This window comes from Hemitrygon akajei, chromosome 13, assembly GCF_048418815.1.
Source record: "Hemitrygon akajei chromosome 13, sHemAka1.3, whole genome shotgun sequence".
NCBI classification, from domain to species: Eukaryota; Metazoa; Chordata; class Chondrichthyes; order Myliobatiformes; family Dasyatidae; genus Hemitrygon; species Hemitrygon akajei.
In genome coordinates this window covers 2,441,592-2,468,037 of record NC_133136.1, presented here as the reverse complement: position 1 = coordinate 2,468,037, position 26,446 = coordinate 2,441,592, and the positions used below count along the sequence as shown (strand labels likewise).

Sequence of the window (26,446 nt, the reverse complement as noted above, 5' to 3'; positions counted from 1 at the left end):
AGAATAACAAATGAGGAAATGTTGTGAAAAGCCAGAATAAGAAGAGAGCTGATATCATCAATCAGGAAATAGCAGCTGGAATTTCTGGGACATCTGCTGAGGAAAGAGAAGTTCAAACATCTTGCAGAGATGGAAAAAATTAATGGAAGGAAAAGTTGCAGTTGACAGCACATGACATTTATGAGTTACATCAAGGGATGGACAGGCAACAGCTTTGAAGAGCTTATTAGAACTTCTCAGATTAAAGACAGATGGAAGATCATGATCACCCATGTCATAGCACACAGCACATAATGATGCTGATGACTCTATAATTGCTTAAGTAAGACCATGGATCACAATAACATTTAAAATAACATTTATAAATCATTGTTTATGCTACAGAAACAAACCATTAAATTTTAACGAGTTTATTATGAAGGAGTAGCACAATTTAACCTCATTCACACATTCTTGTACATACTGCCACCCAGAGGCTTTATAATGCACTCATGTTCTGACACAGAAACCAGGTCCAGCTTTCAACTTTTGCCCAAATTAGTGCAAGTTGAGTGTGGTGACCACAATGAATGCCCTCTTACCATTTAAGTTCCCTGGTCCCCACTGCCTTATTTTCACCATGGATGTCCAGTCCCTATATATCTCCATCCCCCACCCGGACGGTCTTGAAGCTCTTCGCTTCTTTTTGGATTCCAGACCTAACCGATCCCCCTCTACCACCACTCTCCTCCGTCTAGCGGAATTAGTTCTTACTCTCAATAATTTCTCCTTTGGCTCCTCCCACTTCCTCCAACCCAAGGGTGTAGCCATGGGCACCCGTATGGGTCCCAGTTATGCCTACCTTTTTGTTGGCTTTGTGGAACAGTCCATGTTCCAAGTCTATACGGGTATCCGTCCCCCCCTTTTCCTTCACTACATCGACGACTGCATTGGTGCTGCCTCCTGCACACATGCTGAGCTCGTTGACTTCATTAACTTTGCCTCCAACTTTCACCCTGCCTTCAAATTTACCTGGGCCAACTCCCCTTTCTTGATCTTTCTGTCTCCATCTCTGGAGACTGCTTATCTACTGATATCTACTATAAGCCTACAGACTCTCACAGCTACCTGAACTATTCCTCTTCCCACCCAGTCTCTTGCAAAAATGCTATCCCCTTCTCACAATTCCTCCGTCTCCGCCGCATCTGCTCTCAAGATGAGGCTTTTCATTCCAGGATGAAGGAGATGTCTTCCTTTTTTAAACAAAGGGGCTTCCCTTCTTCCACCATCAACTCTGCTCTCAAACGCATCTCTCCCATTTCCCGCACGTCTGCCCTCACCCCATCAGCCCGCCACCCCACTCGGGATAGGGTTCCCCTTGTCCTCACCTACCACCCCACCAGCCTCCAGGTCCAACGTATAATTCTCCATAACTTCCGCCACCTCCAACGAGATCCCACTACCAAGCACATCTTCCCCTCCCCCCTTTCTGCTTTCCGCAGGGATTGCTCCCTACGCGACTCCCTTGTCCACTCGTTCCCCCCCATCCCTTCCCACCGATCTCCCTCCTGGCACTTATCCTTGTAAGCGGAACAAGTGCTACACCTGCCCTTACACTTCCTCCCTCACCACCATTCAGGGTCCCAGACAGTCCTTCCAGGTGAGGCGACACTTCACCTGCGAGTCGGCTGGTGTGGTATCCTGCGTCTGGTGCTCCCGGTGTGGCCTTTTATATATTGGTGAGACCCGACGCAGACTGGGAGACCATTTCGCTGAACACCTACGCTCGGTCCGCCAGAGAAAGCAGGATCTCCCAGTGGCCACACATTTTAATTCCACGTCCCATTCCCATTCTGATATGTCTATCCATGGCCTCCTCTACTGTCAAAATGAATCCAAACTCAGGTTGGAGGAACAACACCTTATATACCGGCTGGGTAGCCTCCAACCTGATGGCATGAACATTGACTTCTCTAACTTCCGTTAATGCCCCTCCTCCCCTTCTTACCCCATCCCTGACATATTTAGTTGTTTGCCTGTTCTCCATCTCCCTCTGGTGCTTCCCCCCACCGCCCTTTCTCCCGAGGCCTCCCGTCGCATGATCCTTTCCCTTCTCCAGCTCTGTATCACTTTCGCCAATCACCTTTCCAGATCTTAGCTTCATTCCACCCCCTCCGGTCTTCTCCCATCATTTTGCATTTCCCCCTCCCCCCACTACTTTCAAATCTCTTGCTATCTTTCCTTTCAGTTAGTCCTGACAAAGGGTCTCGGCCCGAAACATTGACAGTGCTTCTCTTTATAGATGCTGCCTGGCCTGCTGTGTTCCACCAGCATTTTGTGTGTGTTGTTTGAATTTCCAGCATCTGCAGATTTCCTCGTGATGAACTTATGAAGTATTTTGCATCAGTCTTTACAGTGGAAGACACTCGTAAGGTGCCAGAAATTCGAGAGTGTCAAGGGGCAAAAGTGATGTCGTTCCTATTACTAAGATCAAATTTCAAAGTTCAAAGTAAATCTATCATTAAGTACATATGTCTTCATATACAACCCTGAGATTCATTTTCCTGCAGGTATAAATAATAAATCCACGGAACACAATGGAATCAATGAAAGATCACATCCATCATGAAGGACAAATAACCAAAGTGCCAAAGACAACAAACTATATAAAAGAAAATAAATAAATGAATATCAAGAGCATGAAATGAAGAGTCCTTGAAAGTGAGTCCATAGGTTGTGGGAACTGTTCAGTAATGGAGCAAGTGAAGTTGCACCATCTGGTTCAGGAGTCTCATGGTTGAGTGGTTAAGAAGATATGAAGGTAGATAAGTCACTTGGTCCAGATGGACTACACCTCAGGGTTCTGCAAGAAGGTAGCTGAACTGGAATGGTTCTGGAGGACTGGATAATTGCAAATGTCACTCCGTTCTTTAAGAAAGGAGGGAGGCAGAAGAAAAGAAATTAAAGGTCAGTTAACCTGACTTCAGTGGTTGGTAATATGTTGGAGTCCATTATTAAGGAAAAGGTTTCGGAGTACTTGTAATAGGTGCATGATAAAGTAGGCCAAAGTCAGTATTGTTTCCTTAAGGGGAAATGTTGCCTGAAACATCCGTTGGAATTCTTTGAGAAAATAACGGGCATGATAGACAGCGGATGCTGATTACTTGGACTTTCAGAAGACCTTTGACAAGGTGCTGCACGTGAGACTGCTTAACAAGATGATACCCATAGAAGTTTGGCTGACTTCCAGGAGGCCAAGTCAGAATCACAGAGTACTATTCTGGTTCCCTGCTGGTAATTAGTGGTGCTCTGCAAGGGTCGGCATTGGGTCCACTTCTTCTCACAGGGCAGGTAATGTTGAGGAAGCAGGGAGTCTGCAGAAGGACTTGGACAGATTGGCAGAATGGGCAAACAAATAGCAGTTGGAATACAGTGTTGGGAAGTGTATGGTCATGGTAAAAGAAATAAAGGTGTACACTATTTTCTAAATGGAGAGAAAATTCAGAAATCAGAGACTTGGGAATCCTTGTGCAGGATTCCCTAAAAGTTAACTTACAGGTTGAGGTGGTGATAAGGAAGGCAAATGCAATGTTAGCATTCATTTAGAGAGAATGAGAATATAGGAGCAAAGATGTGACGCTGAGGCTTTATAAGCATTGGTCAGACCATACTTGGAGTGCTGTGAGTGGTTTTGGGCCCCTTATCTAAGAAATGATATGCTGACAATGGAGAGGGTCCAGAGGAGGCCCACAAAAACGGTTCTGGAAATGAAAGGGTTAACAAATGAGCAGCAGTTGATAGCTCTGGATCTGTACATACTGGAGTTTAGAAGAATGTGGGGATTGAAGTCTATCGAATATTGAAAGACCTAGATAGTGTGGATATGGGGGAGTCTAGGATCAGAGCGCACAACTTCAGAATAGAGGGATGTCCAGTTAGAACAGATGAGGAGGAATTTCTTTAGACAGAGGTGAATCTGTGGAATTCATTGCCACAGATGGCTGTGGAGGCCAAGTTGTTGAGTAAATTTAAAGCAGAGGTTTACAGGTTCTTGGTTAGTCAGGGTGTCAAAGGTTACAGAAAGAAGGAAGAAGAATGGGGTTGAGAGGGATAATAAATCAGCAATGATAGAGTGGCAGAGTAGACTCGATAGGCCGAGTGGCCTAATTCTGCGCCTTTGTCTTATGGTCTTTTGGTATTAGTCATTTCCATCTTGGGAAAATGTCTCTGACTACTCACTCGATCAAAACCTCTCATCATCTTGTACACCTCTATCAAGTTATATCTCATCTTCCTTTACTCAAAAAAGAAAAGACCTAGCTCACTTAACCTATCTTCATGACATGCTCTCTAATCAAGGCAGCATGCTGGTAAATCCCATCTGCACTCCCTCAAAAGCTTCCACATACGATGTGAACAACTTCAAAGACTAATGCTAAACTCAGTGCATTTTGAAGAAGCTGCATTTGGAATGTTGTTTTCTGACTCAGATGGTAATTGAAACTGTAAGGGAATTTCTTCTTTTGTGGGTTTTTTTTGTTACTGCGTATGTTAATCAAAATGGCCTCTTTTTCAAAATGGCTCTAGTTAGTCCTGACGAAGGGTCTCGGCTCGAAACGTCGACAGTGCTTCTCCTTATAGATGCTGCCTGGCCTGCTGTGTTCCACCAGCATTTTGTGTGTGTTGTTTGAATTTCCAGCATCTGCAGATTTCCTCGTGTTTGCTCTTTGTTTTGTTACAAGTAGGAATGCTTCTTTGTTATGATAAGTGCTTTTCTTTTGTTTGGGTTAAAATTACTGATAACGAGAATTGTATTCATTTGTTAACCAATCAGGATTGATGTTATTCTCTCTTCTGAGTCTGTAAACTATTGTTGGCGGGCTTTTGGGGAGTCAGCACGAGGGGGTGAGAGAGAAAGAGGACGCGATGCTGTAAGCTGGGTGACAGAACGGACCCCGAGTGGGGGTCCGAGGCCAGGAGGTTCGGCGAGGAGAGGAGATGAAGACAGATGTGCCGGGGGTGCTTGGTTGGTCACTTTGGGTGGTCCTGAGCAGCGAGTCGAGGAGGTCTGAGGGGATCGAATGGTGGCCAGATGACTTCGTTAATTCAGCTCCAACGGTTGTGCACAAAGTGGTTTGGACTTTGATAAGTTTTGGCGCCTTTATTTTTTTTCCTTCATATATACTGTATCATTATTAATCACTTAGTTTTAGTGATCTCTATAAAGTGTAATCATTTAATTGCATATGGTGTACTGTCTGTTATTTGGCGTGGTGGGGACATCACACAGCATCCACACAAGCTTATTATCCAGTTTGGCGGGGCCAAAGGCTACTCCCCCTAGACGGAAGTGAGCTGAGTGAGCCTGAGGTTAGCCAGGGGCTACCCTCTTTAAATTATGCATGCTGCGGGGACGGAGAGACTGGAGAGAGTGATCGGGAACCATTTGGAAGACTTGCAAGTTGGGGAAGATGAAGAAAGTTGTCTGACTATGGGCAACAGCAAACTGAGAGCCCGGAGAGGGGAGTTTGCGGAGGTAAAGCAATTGCGGACAGATCTCGGAAGAGGGAACCTGAAGAGACCATCGACAGTCTAGATGAAGTTGAAAACCTGAAAGTTGACCTGGAAGAAGTCATGAGGAAGAAAAAGCTGGAGATAAGTGCAGTGAATACTGAACTGGAGGCTGACCAATCTTTAACTGCTGCTTTTCAGGTCGGAGTGGAAGAAGCTGGTGGAGTAACTGCGTCTCAGATTGAGATGGCCGGGAAGCGTGAGTCAGAACTGTTGAAACTGTGACGGGGGTTGGAGGAGCCAGAGAAGAAGCTGATCTCTCGATTGCAGGAGGCTGAAGAGACTACAGGAGCAGTGCAGGCCATGTGCTTCCGTTTGGAGATCAAACAGCAGCTACCAATCACAGAAATGAGGAAGAATACGGATTCAAAGGATGATGTGCTGGATGTGTGGTACATGCTGCCTTTTGCTAACTTCCCCTCGATTGAGGAAGAGACCTTTGGCCTTTCTCCCACTGAGTCAGGTGTAGTGGGGAGGGTTAGCTGTGGGCAGCAGAGGGCTCAGAGTTGCAGTGGGGGCATGAGTGAGAGGTTGAGAGAGGAGTTGGCAAGCGGACCCGAGGTATCCCCAGTTGTGTCTGAACCTGGAGGGTTTAAGTGAGGGGGTACAGAGGTCTCAGAGGGTTAGGGATCTCCCAGATAAGTTGACCTATGTAGCGCCTGAGGAACAGGGCATGAGGTTTACTGTGTGGGGAGCAATGTCACTGTGCCTGGGTTAGGGTGTGTGTTGGCAGGAAGGGTGGCGAGTTATTTAGTCATCATGAGGACATGACTAAATTTGGTGGGGGGACAGTGTAAGGGGTTTCTTCTTTTGTGGGGGTTTTTGTATAAGGGGGTTCTTTTGTTACTGTGTATGTTAATCAAAATGGCTTCTTTGTTTTGTTAAAAGTAGGAATGATTCTTTGTTATAAGTGCTTTTCTCGCAGTTTTGTTTGGGTTAAAATTACTGATAACGAGAATTGTATTCATTTGTTAACCAATCGGGATTAATGTTATTCTCTCTTCTGAGTCTGTAAACTATTGTTGGCGGGCTTTTGGGGAGTCGGCGCGCGGGGGTGAGAGAGAGAGAGGACGCGATGCTGTAAATTGGGCGACAGAACGGACCCCAAGCGGGGGTCCAAGGCCAGGAAGTTCGGCGAGGAGAGGAGACGAAGACAGACGTGCTGGGGGTGCTTGGTTGATCACTTCAGGTGGTCCTGAGCTGCGAGTTGAGGAGGTCTGAGGGGATTGAATGGTGGCCAGAAGACTTCGTTAATTGAGCTCCAATGGTTGTGCACGAAATGGTTTGGACTTTGATAAGTTTTGGTGCCTTTATTTTCTTTTCCTTCATATATACTGTATCATTATTAATCACTTAGTTTTAGTAATCTCTATAAAATGTAATCATTTAATCGCATATGGTGTACTGTCTGTTATTTAGCGTGGTGGGGATATCACACAGCATCCACACAAGCTGATTATCCAGTTTGGCGGGGCTGAAGGCTGCTCCTCCTAGACGGAAGTGAGCTGAGCGAGCATGAGGCTTACCAGGGGCTACAAAACTGATGCAGAAGATCACCGTGCTCCCAAGTGACTGAAATATCTGGATTTTACAGATTATGATATCTTGAAGTTCAAAGTAAATATATTAATAATGTTTATATATGTCATCATAAATAACCCCGAGATTAATTTTCTTGTGGGTATTGACAGGAAATACAAAGGAACACCATAGAATTTTAAAAATCACACCCAAAAGACCAATGTGCAAAAAGCAACAAACTGCAAATACAAAAAGAGGAAAAAAGAAATATAATGTTAATAAATAAATAAATAGATAGATAGATAGATAGATAGATAAATACATACATACATACATACATACATAAATATTGAGAATATGAGATGAAGAGTCCATAGGTTGTGGGAACAGTTCAATGATCGGACGAGTGAAGTTGAGTGAAGCCTTCAGCCAAAACTCAAATACAGTATATTGCACTATCAGTTACTTCCTCAATAATGTACATTGCAATATGTATTTCTAATTAAAAGACATAAATATCTGATCTAAAAACATTACCTTAACTTTTATTGATCACTGTTCTGTTAATTACAACAATGCCAAATTCTGACCTGTTTCTGAGGTTTCAGCTCTGTCTTTTTCATTCCGATTTTGGAATGTGGTCGCTGTGGTGTGGAGATTTTAGGGAGCACCTTAGAATTACAGTTTACTGTCCTTGAAATTGAGAAAAAATGAGTCAGAATATATCATTTAGTAAATCTTACATAACAAACAAATATGAATTGACAGGTGAAAAAAAGCTATATTTAAATATCATTGTCTGCCTAATTATCTCAATGTGCTGGAAGACAAAAAAGTTTTGGGAAGACCAATGGGAGTCTTTCACCGAGGTGGTGATCTGCCAGCAGCACTTGATGTTTGTCTGTGTGTATGTCCCTGGGAACGGCCCGTAGGTCAGAGTCCTGTGTCACGCACACATAGGCTCTTGCATCTTTCTCAACATCATATTTGCAAACCCACAGTCCACAAAGAGGTGAGAAATCATCTTGGCCCCTACAGTTGTCACACAGGTAGCACACAGTAGAAGTTTCCATTATATTTATTTATTTGGAGATAACAGCACAGAACAGGCCCTTCTGGCCCCTTGAGCTGTGCCACCAGCATCTCACCAACTTAACCCTAGTATAATCACTGGACAATTTACAATGACCAATTAACCTACTAACCGATACATCTTTAGACTATGAGAAGGAACCAAAGCACGTGTAGGAAACCTACACATTCACAGGGAGGACATACAAATTCCTTACAGATGACAAAGGGAATTGAACTCCAAACTCTGGAACACCCTGAGCTGTAATAGCATAGTGCTAACCACTTCACTGCCATGGCGCCATTGGCAAATTCTTAGAATGAAATGCTAGCTTGCATGCAGTATATGCATGTGAATTGTGCTGCTGTTGCCACATTTCTGAGTCCCTCAATCTTCGGGTAACCAGTGGAGAAGAAATCGAAGGGGTGCGACTCCTTCCTCCCTGTGGATTTAGGTCCCATCTGGTCCCTCCTTTGCTTCCTTTCTCCTCTACTTCTGCTTCTCTTCTGCCTCCACCTCTTCGTATAATTTTACTAAACTGGCTTCAGTTGTTTCTACCTGCACACTTGCTATTTCGATTGCCTCGAGTTCCTCTACTGCCTTCTTTACTCTGATGTCTGCCCACTCATTTCCTTTCTGCTCCTTACTCTCCCCTTTCTGGTGAGCTTTGCTTTAATTACCGCCACTGTTCTGATATTAGGTGTCCGTGTTGAATACCTGCCCCTGTTGAGGTTACAAATCCTCGTTGTGCCCATGCCGTCAGATAGTCTTGCACCACCCTGAAAGCATATCGCCTGTCTGTATATATATATTTATTCATCTGCCTTTACTGTAGTGCAGTGCCTCTATCAGGGCCGCCAGTTCTGCCACTTGAGTTGAGCAACTCCCTGGCAGTGCAAGACCCAATCAATGACAGCTCGAACTTGTTTAGTGTGCTTTGTGCTCCTCTATGCCACCAGTTTTCCTTCCCTCTGCTGTTCACTCGGTGCTGCCCTCAAGTGGAAGAACAAACTTGGCTCTCTGGGACTCAGCTATATATTTTCTCTTTGTGACAATGTTTTTCTGCAATCGTAACAATATGCGTTATTTGTACTTCGTGCTATTGGTAGTTGTTTTGCACCTTGATCCCCAAGCTGTTTCGCTTGGCAGTATTCATGATTGGTTGAATGATGATTAAATTTAAACTTGAAACTCTTATTTTGGAAATCTCTTTATTACTCCTGTCAGCTGCAGCTCCTTTAGCTCAATTAAAACCAATGTGAGCATTTCCAGAAACTTCCCTGCCTTACACAAAACCCACACACATTATGAACATCCAACCAGCTTTGACATACGTGGTGCAAGTCACTAAAGACACCCTCCCCACCCCCAACCCTGTAACCACTGTTAAAATAAGATATAAACAGAAACTGAACTGAAATAAAGCTGCTCTTTTTAACTTCTCCGATATGACACCACAACAACATAAGGAAATAGGAGCAGGAGTCATTTTGGAGTATTTTCCTCCAATCATCTGAAAGCGGAGGAGGATGAGAAGTGACGGTACAGGTGTATAACGTGATAAGAGGCATAGATTGAGTGGACAGCCAGAGACTTTTCCCAGGACAGAAATGGTTAAGATGAGAGGACATCCAGTTGAAAAGATTAGAGAAAAGTACAGGGGGATGTCAGAGATGCGTTTTTTATATACACATGGAGTGGAGGGTGCCTGGAACGTGCTGCCAGGAGCAGTGGTAGAGGCAGATACATTAGAGGCTTTTAAGAGACTCATAGATATACACATGGCTGAAAGGAAAATGGAGGTCTATGCAGGAGGGAAGGGTTAGAAGATCAGCCTGATATCATGAGCCAAAGGGCCTGTACTCTGTTGTACTGTTCTATGTTCTACATTGCTATAGCAACCTGGAGTGTATCCTGTCCATCTTTAATAATTACTACTCATCTCTAGTAGGTGTTAGTGTGTCACTTTCCTCAGCACTGTTGTTAGGTGAAGTGTTCATGAATTCCGTCTTACTGAGTTGGAATAGCGATGTTTGCATAAATAAGTACAGTGCATTCTGGTTAATTGGGCCATCAGTTAATTGGGATAACCGCTTATTTGGGACAACTCTTAAAGAACATAAACTAATCAAGAAAATAGCCAGACTCCCTTCATTTATTTGGGACACCATGCTGCTTAATTGGGACAGGAGACCGTTACCGAATGGTTTCTAACTTGCGACAGTCAAATATAGTTGTGTGGCTGTCACCATGCTTTGAGCGAACAATTTTTAAGTAGTGTCAGTTACGTGTGTTTGTGCTCAAAAAGCAGCGATTTTTGACACTTGTCAAGAAATAAGCAGTAAGAGAATTCAGAACAGTTTTGCTCACCACAGTTTCAATCTTTCAGTCTTGGAAATGCCAGAAACAGCTGAGAGTTAAAATAAAACTTCAACAAGTTAGAAACAATGTGAAGGTATTGAATGTTACAAAGTAAAGAAAGATTTAGAGGATGCAACCATCGATATCATTGCATGAAGACAGTCCATTATCTGCATTAGGTGTCTGCACTGATTTTGCTCATTACAGTCACTCAAAAGAACAAGGCAGCATACACTGGATGAATTCCTCCATCAATAAATATTAGGAACTAATACAGCTTTATAGTACTATAATAGTATTGAAAGTGTTATAAGTTGTTCTATATTTCATTTCAATACATAATTTGTTATTCAGTTTGTCTTCTTCATACTTTTTTTCTAAACAGAAACGCAGAAACATTGAAAACATACAGCACAATACAGCCCCTTCGGTCCACAAAGTTGTGCCAAACATGTCCCTACCTTAGAACTACCTAGGCTTTACCCATAGGCCTCTATTTTCCTAAGCTCCATGTACCCATCCAGGAGTCTCTTAGGAGACCCTATCGCTTCTGCCTCCACCGCCGCCAGCGGCAGCCCATTCCACGCACTCACCACTCTCTGTGTAAGAAGTTACCCCTTACAACTCCTCTGTACCTTCTTCCAAGCATCTTAAAACTATGCCCCCTCATGCTAGCCATTTCAGCCCTGGGAAAAGCCTCTATCTACACGATCAATGCCTCTTATTATCTTGTACACCTCTATCAAGTCACCTCTCATCATCCATCGCTCCAAGGAGAAAAGGCCGAGTTCACTCAACCTACTCTCATAAGGCATGCTCTCCAATCCAGGCAACATCCTTGTAAATCTCCTCTGCACCCTTTCTATGGTTTCCACATCCTTCCTATAGCAAGGTGACAACAATTGAGCACAGTACTCCAATTGGGTTCTGACCAGGGTCCTATATAGCTGCAACATTACCTCTCAGCTCTTAAACTCAATCCCACAATTGATGAAGGCCAATGCACTATATGCCTTCTTAACCACCGTAGCAGCTTTGAGTGTCCCATGGACTCGAACCTCAAGATCCCTCTGATCCTCCACACTGCCAAGAGTCTTACCATTAATGCTATATTCTGCCATCATATTTGATCTACCAAAATGAACCACCTCATACTTATCTGGGTTGAACTCCATCTGCCACTTCTCAGCCCAGTTTTGCATCCTATCGATGTCCAGCTATAATCTCTGCAGCCCTCCACACTATCCACAACATCCCCAACCTTTGTTTCATCAGTACATTTACTACCCATCCAACCACTTCCTCATCCAGATCATATATAAAAATCACAAACAGAAGGGGTCCCAGAACTGATCCCTGAGGCACACCACTGGTGACTGACCTCCATGCAGAATATGACCCGTCTACAAACACTCTTTGCCTTCTGTGAGCAAGTCAATTCTGAATCCACAAAGCAATGTTCCCCTGGATCCCATGCTTCCTTACTTTCTCAATAAGCCTTGCATGGGTACCTTATCAAATGCCCTGCAGAAATCCATATACACTGCATCTACTGCTCTACCTTCATCAATATGTTCAGTCACATCCTCAAAGAATTTGATCAGGCTCGTAAGGCACGATCTGTCTTTGACAAAACCATGCTGACAATTCCTAATCATATTATGCCTCTCCAAATGTTCATAAATCCTGACTCTCAAGATCTTCTCCACCAACTTCCAAGCAAAATTTCCATGAAATTTTGGCTAATTGGGGCAACTGCTTAATTGGGCTAAAATTTACTAGTCCTGATGTGTCCCAATTAACTGGAATCCACTGTACACATCAAAATGCCATATCACATAATGGGAACATGCCTGTTTGTGATCATTCCACATGTCCGTTATTCTTGCCTCTCCAGTGGTAGAGGTGGCAGTTTTGGGAGGTCCTGTAGAAATATCCATCCTACTACACACAAAAGAGCTACATGGCAACAATTTCTCAAAAAGGCAGACTTTGTCATGACATTCCACACAAAGCTTCTTGATGCTATCTTGTGTTTTTTTAAATTACCTTTTTAGTTTTCCTCCACTTCGCGGCTGTAATTTTGCATTTTCTATAAAAGCAAATAAATGAAGTAAGCCGATACCATAAATTATTCCATTAGTCTATTTTCACCTTAGCTTTGTATGTTTCATGCAAACAGTGACTCTGTTACCTCTGCATATAAAAATGACAGAAATGTCTTTCCTCCTCTGGCTAGCTTTATGCCAAAGTTACAGTGGCCCAGGTCAATGCTTCCAAAGCCACTTTATAGAACAAAGAAACTGGAAAGTTACCATGTCTGAGCAACACACACACACATACACACACACATACACACACAATGCTGGAGAAACTCAGTAGGGGTCAGGCAGCATCTATGGAAATAAATAAACTGTCGATGTTTAAGAAAGGTTCCATATTAAATGAAACAAATTCCATCTGTCTGCACATGCTCTGTATCTCTTTATTCCATGCTATCCATGTCTCTGTGTAAGAGTCTCCTAAATCGCTTCGACCTTTCCCCTGGCAGCACAATCCAAGTTAACGACCACTCTCCATGAAAATAAAATTTACCTTGCAAAACTCTTTCAAACTATTCCCTTCTCACATTAAACCTACATCTACAATTATTTGACATTTCCACCCCGAGTATTGGTACGTCCATTAGACATAGCAGCAAAGTTGAGCCATTCAGCCCATCCAGTCTGGTCTGCCATTCCATCATGGCTGATTTATTATCTATCTCAACCCCATTCTCCATAACCTTTGACATCCTGACCTATTCAAGCCATTGAATTCAAGTCAGGAAGTTATGTTGCAGCTTTATAAACCTCTAGTTAAGCTACATCCTAAGAATTGCATACTGTTCTGGATACCCCTTTATTGGAAGGTTGTCGAGGCTTTGGACAGGATGCCGAAGAAGTTTACTAGGATGTTGCCGGGATCAGAAGGAAAGTGATATAATGAGGTTGGACAAACTTGAGGTGTTTTCTCTCGAGTGATGAAGGCTGAAGGCAGATCTAATAGAGGTTTATAAGATTACGAGAGGCATTGATAGAGTAGACAGACAATATCTTTTTCCCTGGGTTGAAATGTCTAATATCATTTAAGGTGAGAGGGGATACCTTCAAATGAGATATGAGGGGCAAGTTTTTTTTTTCCAAACAGAAAGTGGAAGGCACCTGGAATACCCAGGGGTGCTGGTAGAGGCAGATACGGCAGACTCTTTTAAGACACATTTAGATAGGCACATGAACATAAGGAAAATGTTGAGATAGGAACACTGTGTAGGCAGAAGGAATTAGTTTAGTTTAATTGCTAATTTATTTAGTTTGGCACAGTTAGGCCATTGGGCCTGTTCGAAGAGTTATAGAGTCATACAACAATACAGCACAGACCAGGCCCTTTGTCCCATCTAATCCCTGCTGACCATTACCTGCCCAGTACCTGCACCCGAAACATAGCCCTCCACACCCCTTCCATCCATATGCAAACTTTTCTTAAATGTTGAAATTGAACCCACTTCCACTAGCAATTCATCCACACTCCCCACCCTGAGTGAAGTCCCCCCTCATGTTTCCCTCGAACGTTTTACCTTTCACCCTTAGCCTATGACCTCTAGTTTTAGTTTCAGCCAACTTCAGTGAAAAAAGCCTGCTTGCATTTAACCTATCTATACCCCTCATAATTTTGCATACCTCTATCAAATCTCCTTTCAATCTTCTACTGTACATTCTAGGGAATAAAGTCCTAAGCTTTTCAATCTTTCCTTACAATTAAGGTTCTCAAGTCCCAGCAACATTCTTGTAAATTTTCTCTGCACTTTTTCAACCTTGTTTGCATCTTTCCTGTAGGTAGGTGACCAAAACTGCTCACAATACTCCAAATTAGGCCTCACCAACATCTTATACAACTTCAACATAACTCCTGTACGCAGTACATTGATTTATGAAGGCCAAGGTATCTACCTGTTATGCCGCCTTCAACGAATTACAGATCTGTATTCCCAAGTCCCTTTGTTCTACCACACTCCTTAGTGCCCTCCCACTCACTGTGTAAGACCTACTCTGGTTTGTCCTCCCACTGCGCCACACCTCATACATACCTGCATTAAATTCCATTGCCATTTTTCAGCCCATTTCACCAGCAGGTTCAGACCCCGCAGCACGTTCTGATAGTCTTTCTTGCTGTCCACTACACCCCCAATCTTTGTGTCATCTGCAAGTTTGCTGATCCAGTTAACCACATTATCATCCAGATCATTGATATAGATGACAAACAACAAAGGACCCAGCACCAATCCTTGTGTAACACCAGTGGTCACAGGCCTCCAGTCAGAGAGGCAAACATCTACTACCACTCACTGGCTTCTCACACAAAGCCGGTCTAATCCAATCTACCACTTCATTTTGAATGCAAAGCAACTGAACCTTCTTGACCAACCTCTCAAGCGGGACCTTGTCAGATGCCTTACTAAAGTCCATGCAAACAATATCCACTATGTTTTGTACCTTGGCCCCAGAGGAATGCTGTTTCATTTGGCTGTATTCATGGGCATTCATGTATGGTTGAATGACAATTGCATTTGAACGATCGAACTTTCCTGATACATAGAACATAAAAATCTACAGCACTTTAAGGCCCTTTGGCCCACAATGTTGTGCCAACCATGTAACCTACTCTAGAAACTGCCTAGAATTTCCCTACTGCATATCCCTCTACATTTCTAGGCTCCATATACCTATCTAAGAGTCTCTTAAAAGATCCTATTGTATCCGCCGTCACCGGCAGTGCATTCCACGCACTCACCACTCGCTGTGTACAAAACTTACCTCTGACATCCCCTCTGTATCTACTTCCAAGCACCTTAAAACTGCCCTCTCATGTTGGCCATTTCAGCCCTGGGAAAAAGCCTCTGGCTATCTAAACGATCAATGCCTCTCATCATTTCATATACCTTTCTTGAAAAAACTCTCTTAAGATTGATTGGACATGACTTACTTACCACATATGAGGCCATGTTGATTATTCCTAGTTAGTCCCTGTCTGTGCAAATATTTATATATCTGGTCCCACCTTCCAATGACTTTCCCATTACTGATATTAGGCTCACCAGCCTATAATATCCTAGCATATTGTTACAGCATTTCCTAAACAGCAGAACAACATTAGCTATACTCCAATCCTCTGGCGCCTTATTTGACGCTAAGGATGATTTAAATATCTCTGCTCAGGCCCCTGCAATTTCTGCACTAGCCTCCCACAGGGTGTGAGGGAACACACTGTCAGGCCCTTGGGATTTATCCACCCTAATTTGTCTCCAGACAGCGAACACCTCCTCCTCTGTATTCTGTATAGGGTCCATGACCACACTGCTGCTTTGCCTCACATCTGTAGATTCTGTATCCATCCCCAGAGTAAACACAGATGCAAAAAATCCATTTAAGATCTTCCTCATCTCTTTTGGCTCCATGCATAGACAACCACTCTGACCTTCCAAAGGTCCAATTTTGTCCCTTGCAATACTTTTACTTTCAATATATCCATTAAGGACCTTAGGATTCTCCTTCACCTTGTCTGCTAGAGCAAGCTCATGCATTCTTTTAGCCCTCCTGATTTCAAGTGTTCGCTTGCATTTCTTATTCTTTCAAGCACCTCATTTGTTCCTACCTGCCTACACCTCCTTTCTTAACCAGGGCCACAATAGCTCTTAAAATCAACATTTCCTAAACCTGTTATCCTTACCATTTATTCTGATAAGAATGTGCAAACTCAGTACTCTCAAAATTTCACTTTTGAAGGGGTCCCACATACCAAACGCGCCATTGTCAGAAAACAGCCTGCCCCAATCCACACTTGCCAGATCCTTTTAGATATCATCAAAATTGGCCTTTCTTCAATTTAGAATCTCAACCTGAGGTCCAGACCTATCCTTTTCCATAATTACCTTGAAACTAATGGCATTATGATCATTAGATGCAAAGTGTTCCCCTATATAAACTTCTCTCACCTGACCTGTCTCATTCTCTAATAGGAAATTTAGCATCATACTCTCTCTATATACCGATTAAGGAAACTTTCCTGAGCACAGTTGACAATCTCTATACCATCTAGCCCTTTTACAGTATGGGAGCTTCAATCAATATGTGGCAAGTTAAAAATCACCTATTATCTCAACCTTATGCTTTCTATGCTATACTGTTCTATATTGCAGGAAGATGCAAAGAATTATCAGTTACTTTTTCCAATGAGATCACTAGTTTGCTTCAAAATTCATCTTACTGGAAACAGAGATATCTGTAATATGAAACTGTTCATATCTCCTTTTACCCCCTTTCACCTTAAATGCATGCCCTCTGGTATTACACATACCAACTCTGGGAAAAAGATACTGTCTGTTTACTCTATCTATGCCTCTCATAATGTTATAAACTTCTATCAGATCTCCCCTCTCCCTCCGCTGCTCTGGAGAAAACAACCCAAGTTTATCCAACCTCTCATTATAACACATGCCCTCTAATCCAGGCAGCTTCCTGGTAAACCTCCTCTGCACTGTCTCCAAAGCCTCAACATTCCTTCTATAATGGGCCAACTAGAGTTTTATAAACTCTAAAGGTTTAGGAATCCTATTTGCTGACATCTGCATGAATAGTGAAAAAAGGCACAAACAAAGGTAAAAACAAGAAATTTGGCAGATGTGGAAATCCAGAGCAACACACACAAAATACTGGGAAAACTCAGGAGGTCAGGCAGCACCTATGGAAATTTAAAAAGTAGCCAATATTTTGGGCTGAAAATGCCAGAATATAAAAGTGGGGCAAGGGGAAGGAGGCCAAGGTAGAAGGTGATAGGTGAAGCCAAGTGGGTGGGAACGGTAACATTTTTGTTTTTTTCTTTTCCCCTCCACCTTCCTCCTTCTGTTTCTTTACTCTGGCCTCTCATGTCTTCTGCTCACCTATATATCACCTCCTCCTGGCCCCCCTCCTCTTTCTCTTTCTCCCATGGTCCATTATCCTCTCGTATCAGATTTTTCTTTTTAGAGCCCTTTACCTTTTCCACCTATCACCTCCTAGCTTCTTAGTTCATCCCCTTTCCCTCAGCCACTCACCTCGTCTCACCTATCACTTACCAGTTTGTACTTTGTACCCAACTATTGCCACAATGAGTCCACTCTCAGGTTCAGGAGCAACACCTCATATTCTGTCTGGTTAGCTTCCAATCTGATAGTATGAACATTGATTTCTCCAAATTCCAGTAATTTCTCACATCTCCTCTTCTCTCTTTTTCTATTCCCCATTTCGGCTCCCTCTCTCCCCTTCTCTTCTCCTCACCTGCCCATCACCTCCCTCTGGTAACCCTCCTGCTTCCCTTTCTCCCATGGTCCACTTTCCTCCCCTGTCAGATTCCTTCCTCTTCAGCCCGTTACCTCTTCCACCTATCACCTCCCAGCTTTTGCTGGAGTCGGGGGTGGTGAAGGTTGATGCTTTTTCTACTGCTTGTGCGTGGGAGGGGATAGAAGGGGCTTTGGGGTTCTAACGTTTTCTGTCATTCATACTTAGGGATTTTTCCTTCTGTTTCATGGATGTCAGCGAAGAGAAAGAATTTCAGGTTGTACACTGTATACATTCTCTGATATTAAATTGAACCACTAAACATATACATCACTAGATACAACCCTGAAATTCATTTTCTTGCACGCATACTCAATAAATCCAATAACCATAACTCCATCAATGAAAGACAGCATACTCAGGAAGGACAATTAGTGTGCAAACAACAACAAACTGTACAAATAAAAAAGAAAGGAAAAAATAAATAATAATCATAATAATAATTAATAAATAAGCAATAAATGTTGAGAACATGAGATGAAGAATCCTTGAAATGAGTCCATACTTTGTGGGAACAGTTTAGTGATGGAGCAAGTGAAGTTGAGAGAAGTTATCCCCTCTGATTCAAGAGCCTGATGGTTGGAAGGTCATTACTGTTCCTGAACCTGGTAATGTGAGTCCTGAGGCTCCTGCACCTTCTTCCTAATAAACAATAGACAGTAGGTGCAGGAGTAAGCCATTCGGCCCATCTAGCCAGCACCACCATTCACTGTGATCATGGCTGATCATACACAATCAGTACCCCGTTCCTGCCCTCTTCCCATATCCCTTGACCCCGCTATCTATAAGAGCTCTATCTAACTCTCTCTTGAATGCATCCAGAGGCTTGGCCTCCACTGCCTTCTGGGGCAGAGCATTCCACATATCCACCACTCTCTGGGTGAAAAAGTTTTTCCGCATCTCTGTTCTAAATAGCCTACCCCTTATTCTTAAACTGTGGCCTCTAGTTCTGGACTCACCCATCAGCGGGAACATGCTTCCTGCCTCCAGTGTGTCCAATCCCTTAATAATCTTATATGTTTCAATCAGATCCCCTCTCATCCTTCTAAATTCCAGTGTATACAAGCCCAGTCGCTCCAATCTTTCAACATATGACAGTCCTGCCATTCTGGGAATTAACCATGTGAACCTATGCTTTACTCCCTCAATAGCAAGAATGTCCTTCCTCAAAGTTGGAGACCAAAACTGCACACAATACTCCAGGTGGGGTCTCACCAGGGCCCTGTACAGCTGCAGAAGGACCTCTTTACTCCTATACTCAATTCCTCTTGTTATAAAAGCCAGCATGCCATTAGCTTTCTTCACTGCCTGCTGTACCTGCATGCTTGCTTTCATTGACTGATGTACAAGAACACCTAGATCTCGTTGTACTTCCCCTTTTCCTAACTTGACTCCATTTAGATAGTAATCTGCCTTCCTGTTCTTGCCACCAAAGTGGATAACCTCACATTTATCCACATTAAACTGCATCTGCCATACATTTGCCCACTCACCCAACCTGTCCAAGTCACCCTGCATTCTCATAACATCCTCCTGACATTTCACACTGCCACCCAGCTTTGTGTCATCAGCAAATTTGCTAATGTTACTTTTAATCCCTTCATCTAAATCATTAATGTATATTGTAAACAGCTGCGGTCCCAGCACCGAACCTTGCGGTACCCCACTGGTCACAGCCTGCCATTCCGAAAGGGACCCGTTAATCACTACTCTTTGTTTCCTGTCAGCCAGCCAATTTTCAACCCATGTCAGTACTCTGCCCCCAATACCATGTGCCCTAATTTTGCCCACTAATCTCCTATGTGATAGCAATGAAACGAGAGCATGACCTGGGTGATGGGGGTCCTTGAAGATTGCCACTGCTTTCCTGCAACAACGATCTGAATAGGTATGATCAATGGTTTAGTGGGCTCTACCGGTGATGGACTGCTGAGTTTGTAAAACAGCAAACTTCCTGAATTTTCCCTTCTCACAGCAAAATACAGAATATTGACTATTGCAATAAGTTGTTAATATTTTGGCAAAATCCATGCTTTACTTACCATCATCAGGTAACTTTTTCGTTAACTTTGGATACCGCTGAAACTTGACATAATAGTAACTTTCATACTCCATTAAAATCGTTTGCAGATCAATATTATCACAAACTTCAAATCGTCGCAGACCAAGATTGGTTTCTTGTTCCAGAGAATTTGCTGTATCTATGTAACTATTAATTTAGAGAGAGGGGAAATTTTTCATTTTGTCTTAACTGTACAATTCAAACATAGATAAAACATAGCAAAAACACTACTCAACTCCCAAACTGGATCCCAGATAAGCCAGAGGACCCACCAACAGACAACCCCTTAGGAGAACATCATACTTGACTCAAGTGATCACACTGCTCCCAATGAAATGTTGAAATTGAAACCGTATCCATCGTTTCCACTAGCAATTCATTTCACACCCACATTGCCCTATGATAGAAGGTGGTCCCCTCTCAGGTTACCCTTAAATCATCACAGTTAGGCCATTCGGCCAATCGAGTCTGCTCCGCCATTTCATAATGACTGATCCAATTTCCCTCTCAACCCCATTCTCTTGCCTTCTACCTGTGACCTTTCATGCCCTGACTAATCAAGTACCTACCAATCTTTGCCTTAAATACACCTAATCTCCAGAGCCATCTATGCAATATTCCACAGATTTACTTCCCGCCATCTATAGAAATTCCTCCTCATCTGTTCTAAATGGATGTCCCTCTATTCTGAAGCTCTGCCTTCTGGACCTAGACTCCCCCACTGCAAGAAACATCCTCTCCACATCCACTCTGTTGAGGCCTTTCAACATTTGATAGATTTCAATGAGATCCCCCCTCATTCTTCTAAACTTCAACAAGTACAGGCCCAGGGCCATCAAAAGCTCTTCATGTTAACCCTTTCTTTGCTGGAATCGTTCTGGTGAACCTCCTCTGGACCCTCTCCAATGCCAGCACATAATTTCTTAGATACGAGACCCAAATCTGCTCACAATATTCCAAATGCAGTCTGACCAATGCCTTATAAAGCCTTGGCATCACATCCTTGTTTTTATATTCTAGTTTGCTTGAAATGAATGCTAACATTGTATTTGCCTTCCTAACCACCAACTCAACCTGCAAGTTAACCTATATGGAATCCTGCATGAGGACTCCCTAGTCCCTTTGCATCTCTGATTTTTTAAATTTTCTCCTGTTTAGAAAATAGTCTATGCCTTTATTCCTTCCAACATACACTCTCCTTCACAGAATCTGCCACTTCTTTGCCCATTCTCCCAATCTGTCCAAGTCTCACTGCAGACACCCTGCTTCCTCAACACTAACTGCCCCTCCACTGATCTTGGCCACAAAGCTGACAATTCCATCATCCAAATCATTGACGTAAAACGGGACAAGAAGGGGCCCCAGCAGTGACCCCTGTGGAAAACCACTAATCACCGGGAGCCAACCAGAAAAAGCCCCCTTTATCCCCACTCTTTAGTCTCTTGCCAATCAGCCAAAATTCTATCCATGCCAGTATCTTTCCTGTAATACCATGGGTACTTTATCTTGTTAAGCAGCCTCATGTGCGGCATCTTATCAAAGGCCTTTTGAAAATCCAAATAAATAATGAAAAAGGATCTATAAAAATGGTTGCCTCCCATTTCTGTATATTCTAATAGGATGGAAACCGGATGGTACCCTCAGACATGGTGTCTATTGGAGACCCACTCACATGGACTTGTACCTCAACAATAACAGTCACCATCACACCTCCCCATGTAGAGTGTTCTTTCTGCTTTGATTAATCATGCGGAAACTATTTTGAACAAGGAGAGACGCCCTGAGGAAAAAAGACAATTATGCACAACATTCCTACAGACTGGCTACAAGGTGAAGGAAATCAATTGGGCCCATTAAAGGGCTGACAGAGAAACCAAGAAGCCTAACAATGAGGAGGAACCCATCGCTACCCCTGCCTTCCCAACATTTCCACAGTTTCTGGAAGGATAGCCAAGATCCTGAAGAAATACCGGATTAATACCATTCTCAAACCCACATTGTAAACCAGCGAGTTGTTTTTTACGTCTCCCCTCTCGCTGTGAAATGGAGACATCTCATTTTCCTTTATTAGGAAGGGAGAGAGAGCCTGTGGTATGTCGAATACCTGGTGAATGAGTAGTCTTTGGGGTACTGCAAGTCTGTGTCTTTATTGATGCTTTGCTGCACGCTTGGGTGCTTGGTGGAGGGTGCCAATGCTTTTTTTTGCTGGTCGGGAAGGGAAAAGTCATTGTTTCGCTGATGTTTACACGTAGGAGGGGAGCTTTGGGGTTCTAACATTTAACTATCATTCATTCTTTGGGGTACACCTCTGTTTTCATGGATAGTTGCGAAGAAAAAGAATTTCGGGATGCATATTGTATACATTTCTCTGACATTAAATGTACCTTTGAAACTTTTAAAATAGACACTTAAAGTCACAGCTTCTGCGGGTCAAAGCTGACCTGGCACTCCGGTCGGCTGGCACTTACAGGATTCCCTGTGAATGCAGAGCAGCTTATATTGGCCAGACGGGATGCACGATGGAAGCTCACATCAAAGAGCACAGGAGATGCATCTGTTTGGGTTACCCAGAGAAATCGGCAGTACAAGAACACTGCATTTGCAATGGCCATAGGATTGATTTTGACGGCACAAAACTACTGTGCTATGCCAATGGCTTTTGGGACTGCCTGGTAAAACTAGGTGAATTAAAACTAGAGGAAAAGAATTTTAAAATAAGGTGAAGGTCTTATTCCATGTAAGAACTGGAATTCAATTCTAAACAGGACGGGAGAGTGGAAACCTAACTGGATGAGGACTAACCAAGCAGGAGGGATGGACTATGGGGGTATAAATACCATGAGACCCAACATGCCCAGGCATCATCCCTGAATAAGATGAAAGAATTTGTCATTGGAACATCAGTTATAATCGATACCAACACCTGCCCCTAAATCTGAGAAGAGTTTATTCAACATTCACTGATTCGAGCAATTCTTGAAAGATCATTACCTCTTTCAGAATCCTGGGGTGTACACCATCAGGTCCAGGTGACTTAAACCTATTAACCTATTAACCTTTTAACCTATGATCACCCTTATTTAACTTATTTTTACCTACACCAGAAGATTCTTGTTACTTTCTTGGACTTATCTAAGAGTGTACTGTGAATTTTGAAGAAATGAGTACAGAAATGGCTTTAAGATCTAAAGGGCGAGACCCTGGGAAAGATTCTAATGGCAATGGAAAGAAAAAAAGGACTGATCCTAAGCGTACTGAATTGACTTATGATACGTTATTGGAGCTCTTAAACGAAAAATTTGAAGAACAACGACAAACTTTCAAAGAAGATTTAAAGGCTTTCCAGGATTCTCTGGATAAGATTGGTCATGAAGTTAAACAGCATCAAACTTTAATCGCAACTCTGCAAGAGGATGCTTGGAAGTGAGACTTGAAAATCGAGAATCTGGAGCAGAAATTATCTTTAGCGATTAAACAGTTGGAAATACTTAAAGCCAGGAGTGTCGATTTTGAAAATCAATCTAGAAGACAGAACTTACGCATACTTGGTCTCCGGGAAGGTATCAAACAAGGAGACCCCTCAAAGTATTTCGCTCAACTTTTAAAGGATGCGTTCCCTTCTGTTTTCCCAGATAGTCCTCCGTTACTTGATCGTGCCCATAGAATTATGCTCCGATCACCAAGTTCTTCATCTAAACCACCTGTTGTAATTGTTCGATTTCACTATGTGCATGTTAAAGAGCACCTTATTCGTTTGGCTCATCGTTTAGGGATAGTTAAATTGCGAGAATTTCAATTCCGGCTTGTGGAGGATTTTAGCCCAGAAGTGATGAAGGCACGGCTCACTTTTAAACCTTTGATGTTTGAATGTTACGAGAAAAACCTAAAACCAGCGCTTTTATACCCTGCGAAACTTAGAATCTCGCCTTCGAATGCACCACGACGTGTTTTTCTCTCCACATCTGATGCTCGAAGCTTTCTGGATGAGAATTATCCTACTGCTTCGGTTTCACGTCTCTAATAAATGTTTGGTTTTGATTGTTACAAGATAATTTTTTGTTTCCAAAACCAGATTTTGTTTCTGGTTATTGGTGTAGGTTTATTTTACATTTTATATTCCTATTAAAGCTTTTCTTTATCGACATACTAATCTTTTAAATTTACTTACTTTAACCATTGTATTTTATTTTTTGGTCATTATTATTAATTCTCTGAAGGTGAATTTTTTTAACATTTTGATATATATCTTTTTTCATTTTTTGTGTAACTAAGATGGCGGTTTCTTTTTTAAACTACTTCTTGCTTTTTTTTTGATTTCGCCATTTTTGTTGGTCTTCTTCTTCCTATAATGCCCAATTTATAAGTTACCAGTGATCATATTCTTTTTGTTTTCTTTTTACTAGCAATTATATTAAGGAGTCTGTTTTAGCATAGTGTTATTTACTTTTTAGGATTTTGGGTGGATTTTTTTTTCTCCTTTATATATTTGGAGTCGCCTTCTAGAGACATGGGGGTAGATTTAGTGTCACGCTTCTTTTTCCTGGCCTCCTTTAAGCTCAGGAGGATCTCTTTTTCATGGGTGGTGGGTGGAGGGTTTCTTTCTAATTCTATTGGTCTTTTTATTAGTTTATCTAGTTTTTTCATTTGGGCTGATTTCAAACTACTAAAATGTCCGATGTGTCGTCATTTCCGGTTCCTCCACTTATTTTTGTTCCTCTTCCAAGTGCATGAGTTCATACTTTGGTTAACTCTTTATATACCAAAGGGTTGATTTTAGAAATATGGCTCAGACCATTCATTTTGTCTCTTGGAATACTAATGGCTTAAACCATCCGATTAAATGGAAAAAGATTTTTAAAGTTTTCCAAAGATTGAAAGCGCATATTATTTTTGCACAAGAAACTCATGTGAGGAAAGAGGACAATCAACGTTTTTTTAGGTTTTGGAGGGGTCAACAGTACCATTCAAATTCGAATGCCAAAGTAAAAGGAGTTTCAATTTTTATTGACTCCTCTATTACATTTGTTCAACGCGATATTATTTCGGATCCGAATGGTAGATTTTTGTTAATTACTGGGTTACTTTTTAATAAGAAGGTTGCTATGGTTAATGTTTACGCTCCAAACGTGAATTATCCTGACTTCTTTAAGTCTTTATTTACTTCTCTACCTAATCTAAATGAATATATGTTAATAATGGGTGGTGACTTCAATTGTTGCTTAAATCCTTTGCTGGATAGATCTATATCCATTCAGACTTTACCAAATAAGTCGGCCACTTATATCAATTCTTTTTTGACTGATACTGGAATTTTTGATATTTGGAGATTGAGTTTTCATTTTTCTCACATGTCTATCATTCTTACTCGAGAACTGACTACTTTTTCATTGACTCTCGTTTTATTCCATCTGTAATTGGTTGTAATTATGATGTTATAGCCATCTCTGATCATGCTCCAATGAAACTTTCTATTAAATTAATGGACACAGCTCCTAGTACTAAGAAATGGCGATTTGATTCTACCTTACTATGTACAATGTCCTGTGTATGTTACTAAAAAGGGCTTCTTTGGTTTGTTACGAGTAGGAATGTTTCTTTGTCTGTTAAATGTTTCTCTCGCCGTTGTTTCGCTTTAGAATGGCTGATATGGTAATTGCATTCATTTGTTAATCAATGGGGAATGTTATTGTGTTTTGTGAGACTGGGAACTTGGGGGAGGGGTTGCGCGGGCTTGGGGGTGAAGGGGAGTCGGGAGGGAGACGCCGAGGAAGGAGGACGTGCGCTCGGAAGACCACCGGGGAGTCCGAGGTGGAAGACGAAGAAGTCGGGAGGGGAAGACCACCGAGGAGTCGAATGGTTTGCTGGTTGAGCTCCAACGAGTGCACTAAACTGACTGAACTTTGATAAGTTGGCACCTTTTGTTTTTTTCTTGTATATATATATATATATTGTATTGCCTAATACTCTTTTAATTTTAGTAAACTCTTTAAAGTGTATTTCATACTGGTATTTGTTGTGGGTTTGATACTGTTGGCGGGCGCGAGGCATAAACGCGATTCTCACAGTACCTGCGTGTACGGGAGGTGGGTTGGTGTGTGGCTGGATCTCCTTTTCCCCTAGACATATACCAGCCTGTTGGGTAAGTGTTACATTTGTGGGGTGCTCGCCCGGGATTGGATTGTCAGGGGGCTGTGGAATCGCGCAGGCAGCAGAGCGCAGATGGACAGGGATAAGATTGTTCGCTGGTGCGAATTTGAAGGTGTACGAGTACAGTACGCATGCGTAGTGAGCAGAGTGGATTTTCGAGTTTCGGGAGACGCGGTAGTGCGGGGGTTAAGTTTGGTGAAGGGTATGGGGCAGGTAGAATTGGTAGCTAGACGGTGTGGTAAAGAGATGGAGTCTAGCTGGGTGTTGGTTAGTACGAGTGCTGACGTCAGGACGTTGGAACTGCCGGCGACGGTCAGTGTA

The 26,446-nt window shown here is 42.5% G+C and overlaps 1 protein-coding gene across 4 annotated transcripts in view; it reads right to left on the bottom strand.

The window, feature by feature from the left end:
* katnal2 (katanin p60 subunit A-like 2) overlaps window positions 1–26,446 on the bottom strand; it is a 116,222-nt gene that overhangs the window by 68,048 nt on the left and 21,728 nt on the right. For 2 of the 4 annotated variants that reach the window (XM_073064034.1, XM_073064035.1), the window contains exons 3-5: window positions 19,959–20,125; window positions 12,554–12,596; window positions 7,662–7,764 (exon numbers count right to left, since the gene is read on the bottom strand). In XM_073064034.1, the coding sequence (XP_072920135.1) occupies window positions 7,662–7,764; window positions 12,554–12,596; window positions 19,959–20,125 (313 nt within the window). Of the gene's footprint in view, window positions 1–7,661; window positions 7,765–10,513; window positions 10,547–12,553; window positions 12,597–14,630; window positions 14,834–19,958; window positions 20,126–26,446 lie in introns of those variants that run through there. The other 2 variants (XM_073064036.1, XM_073064037.1) reach the window with 2 other exon arrangements.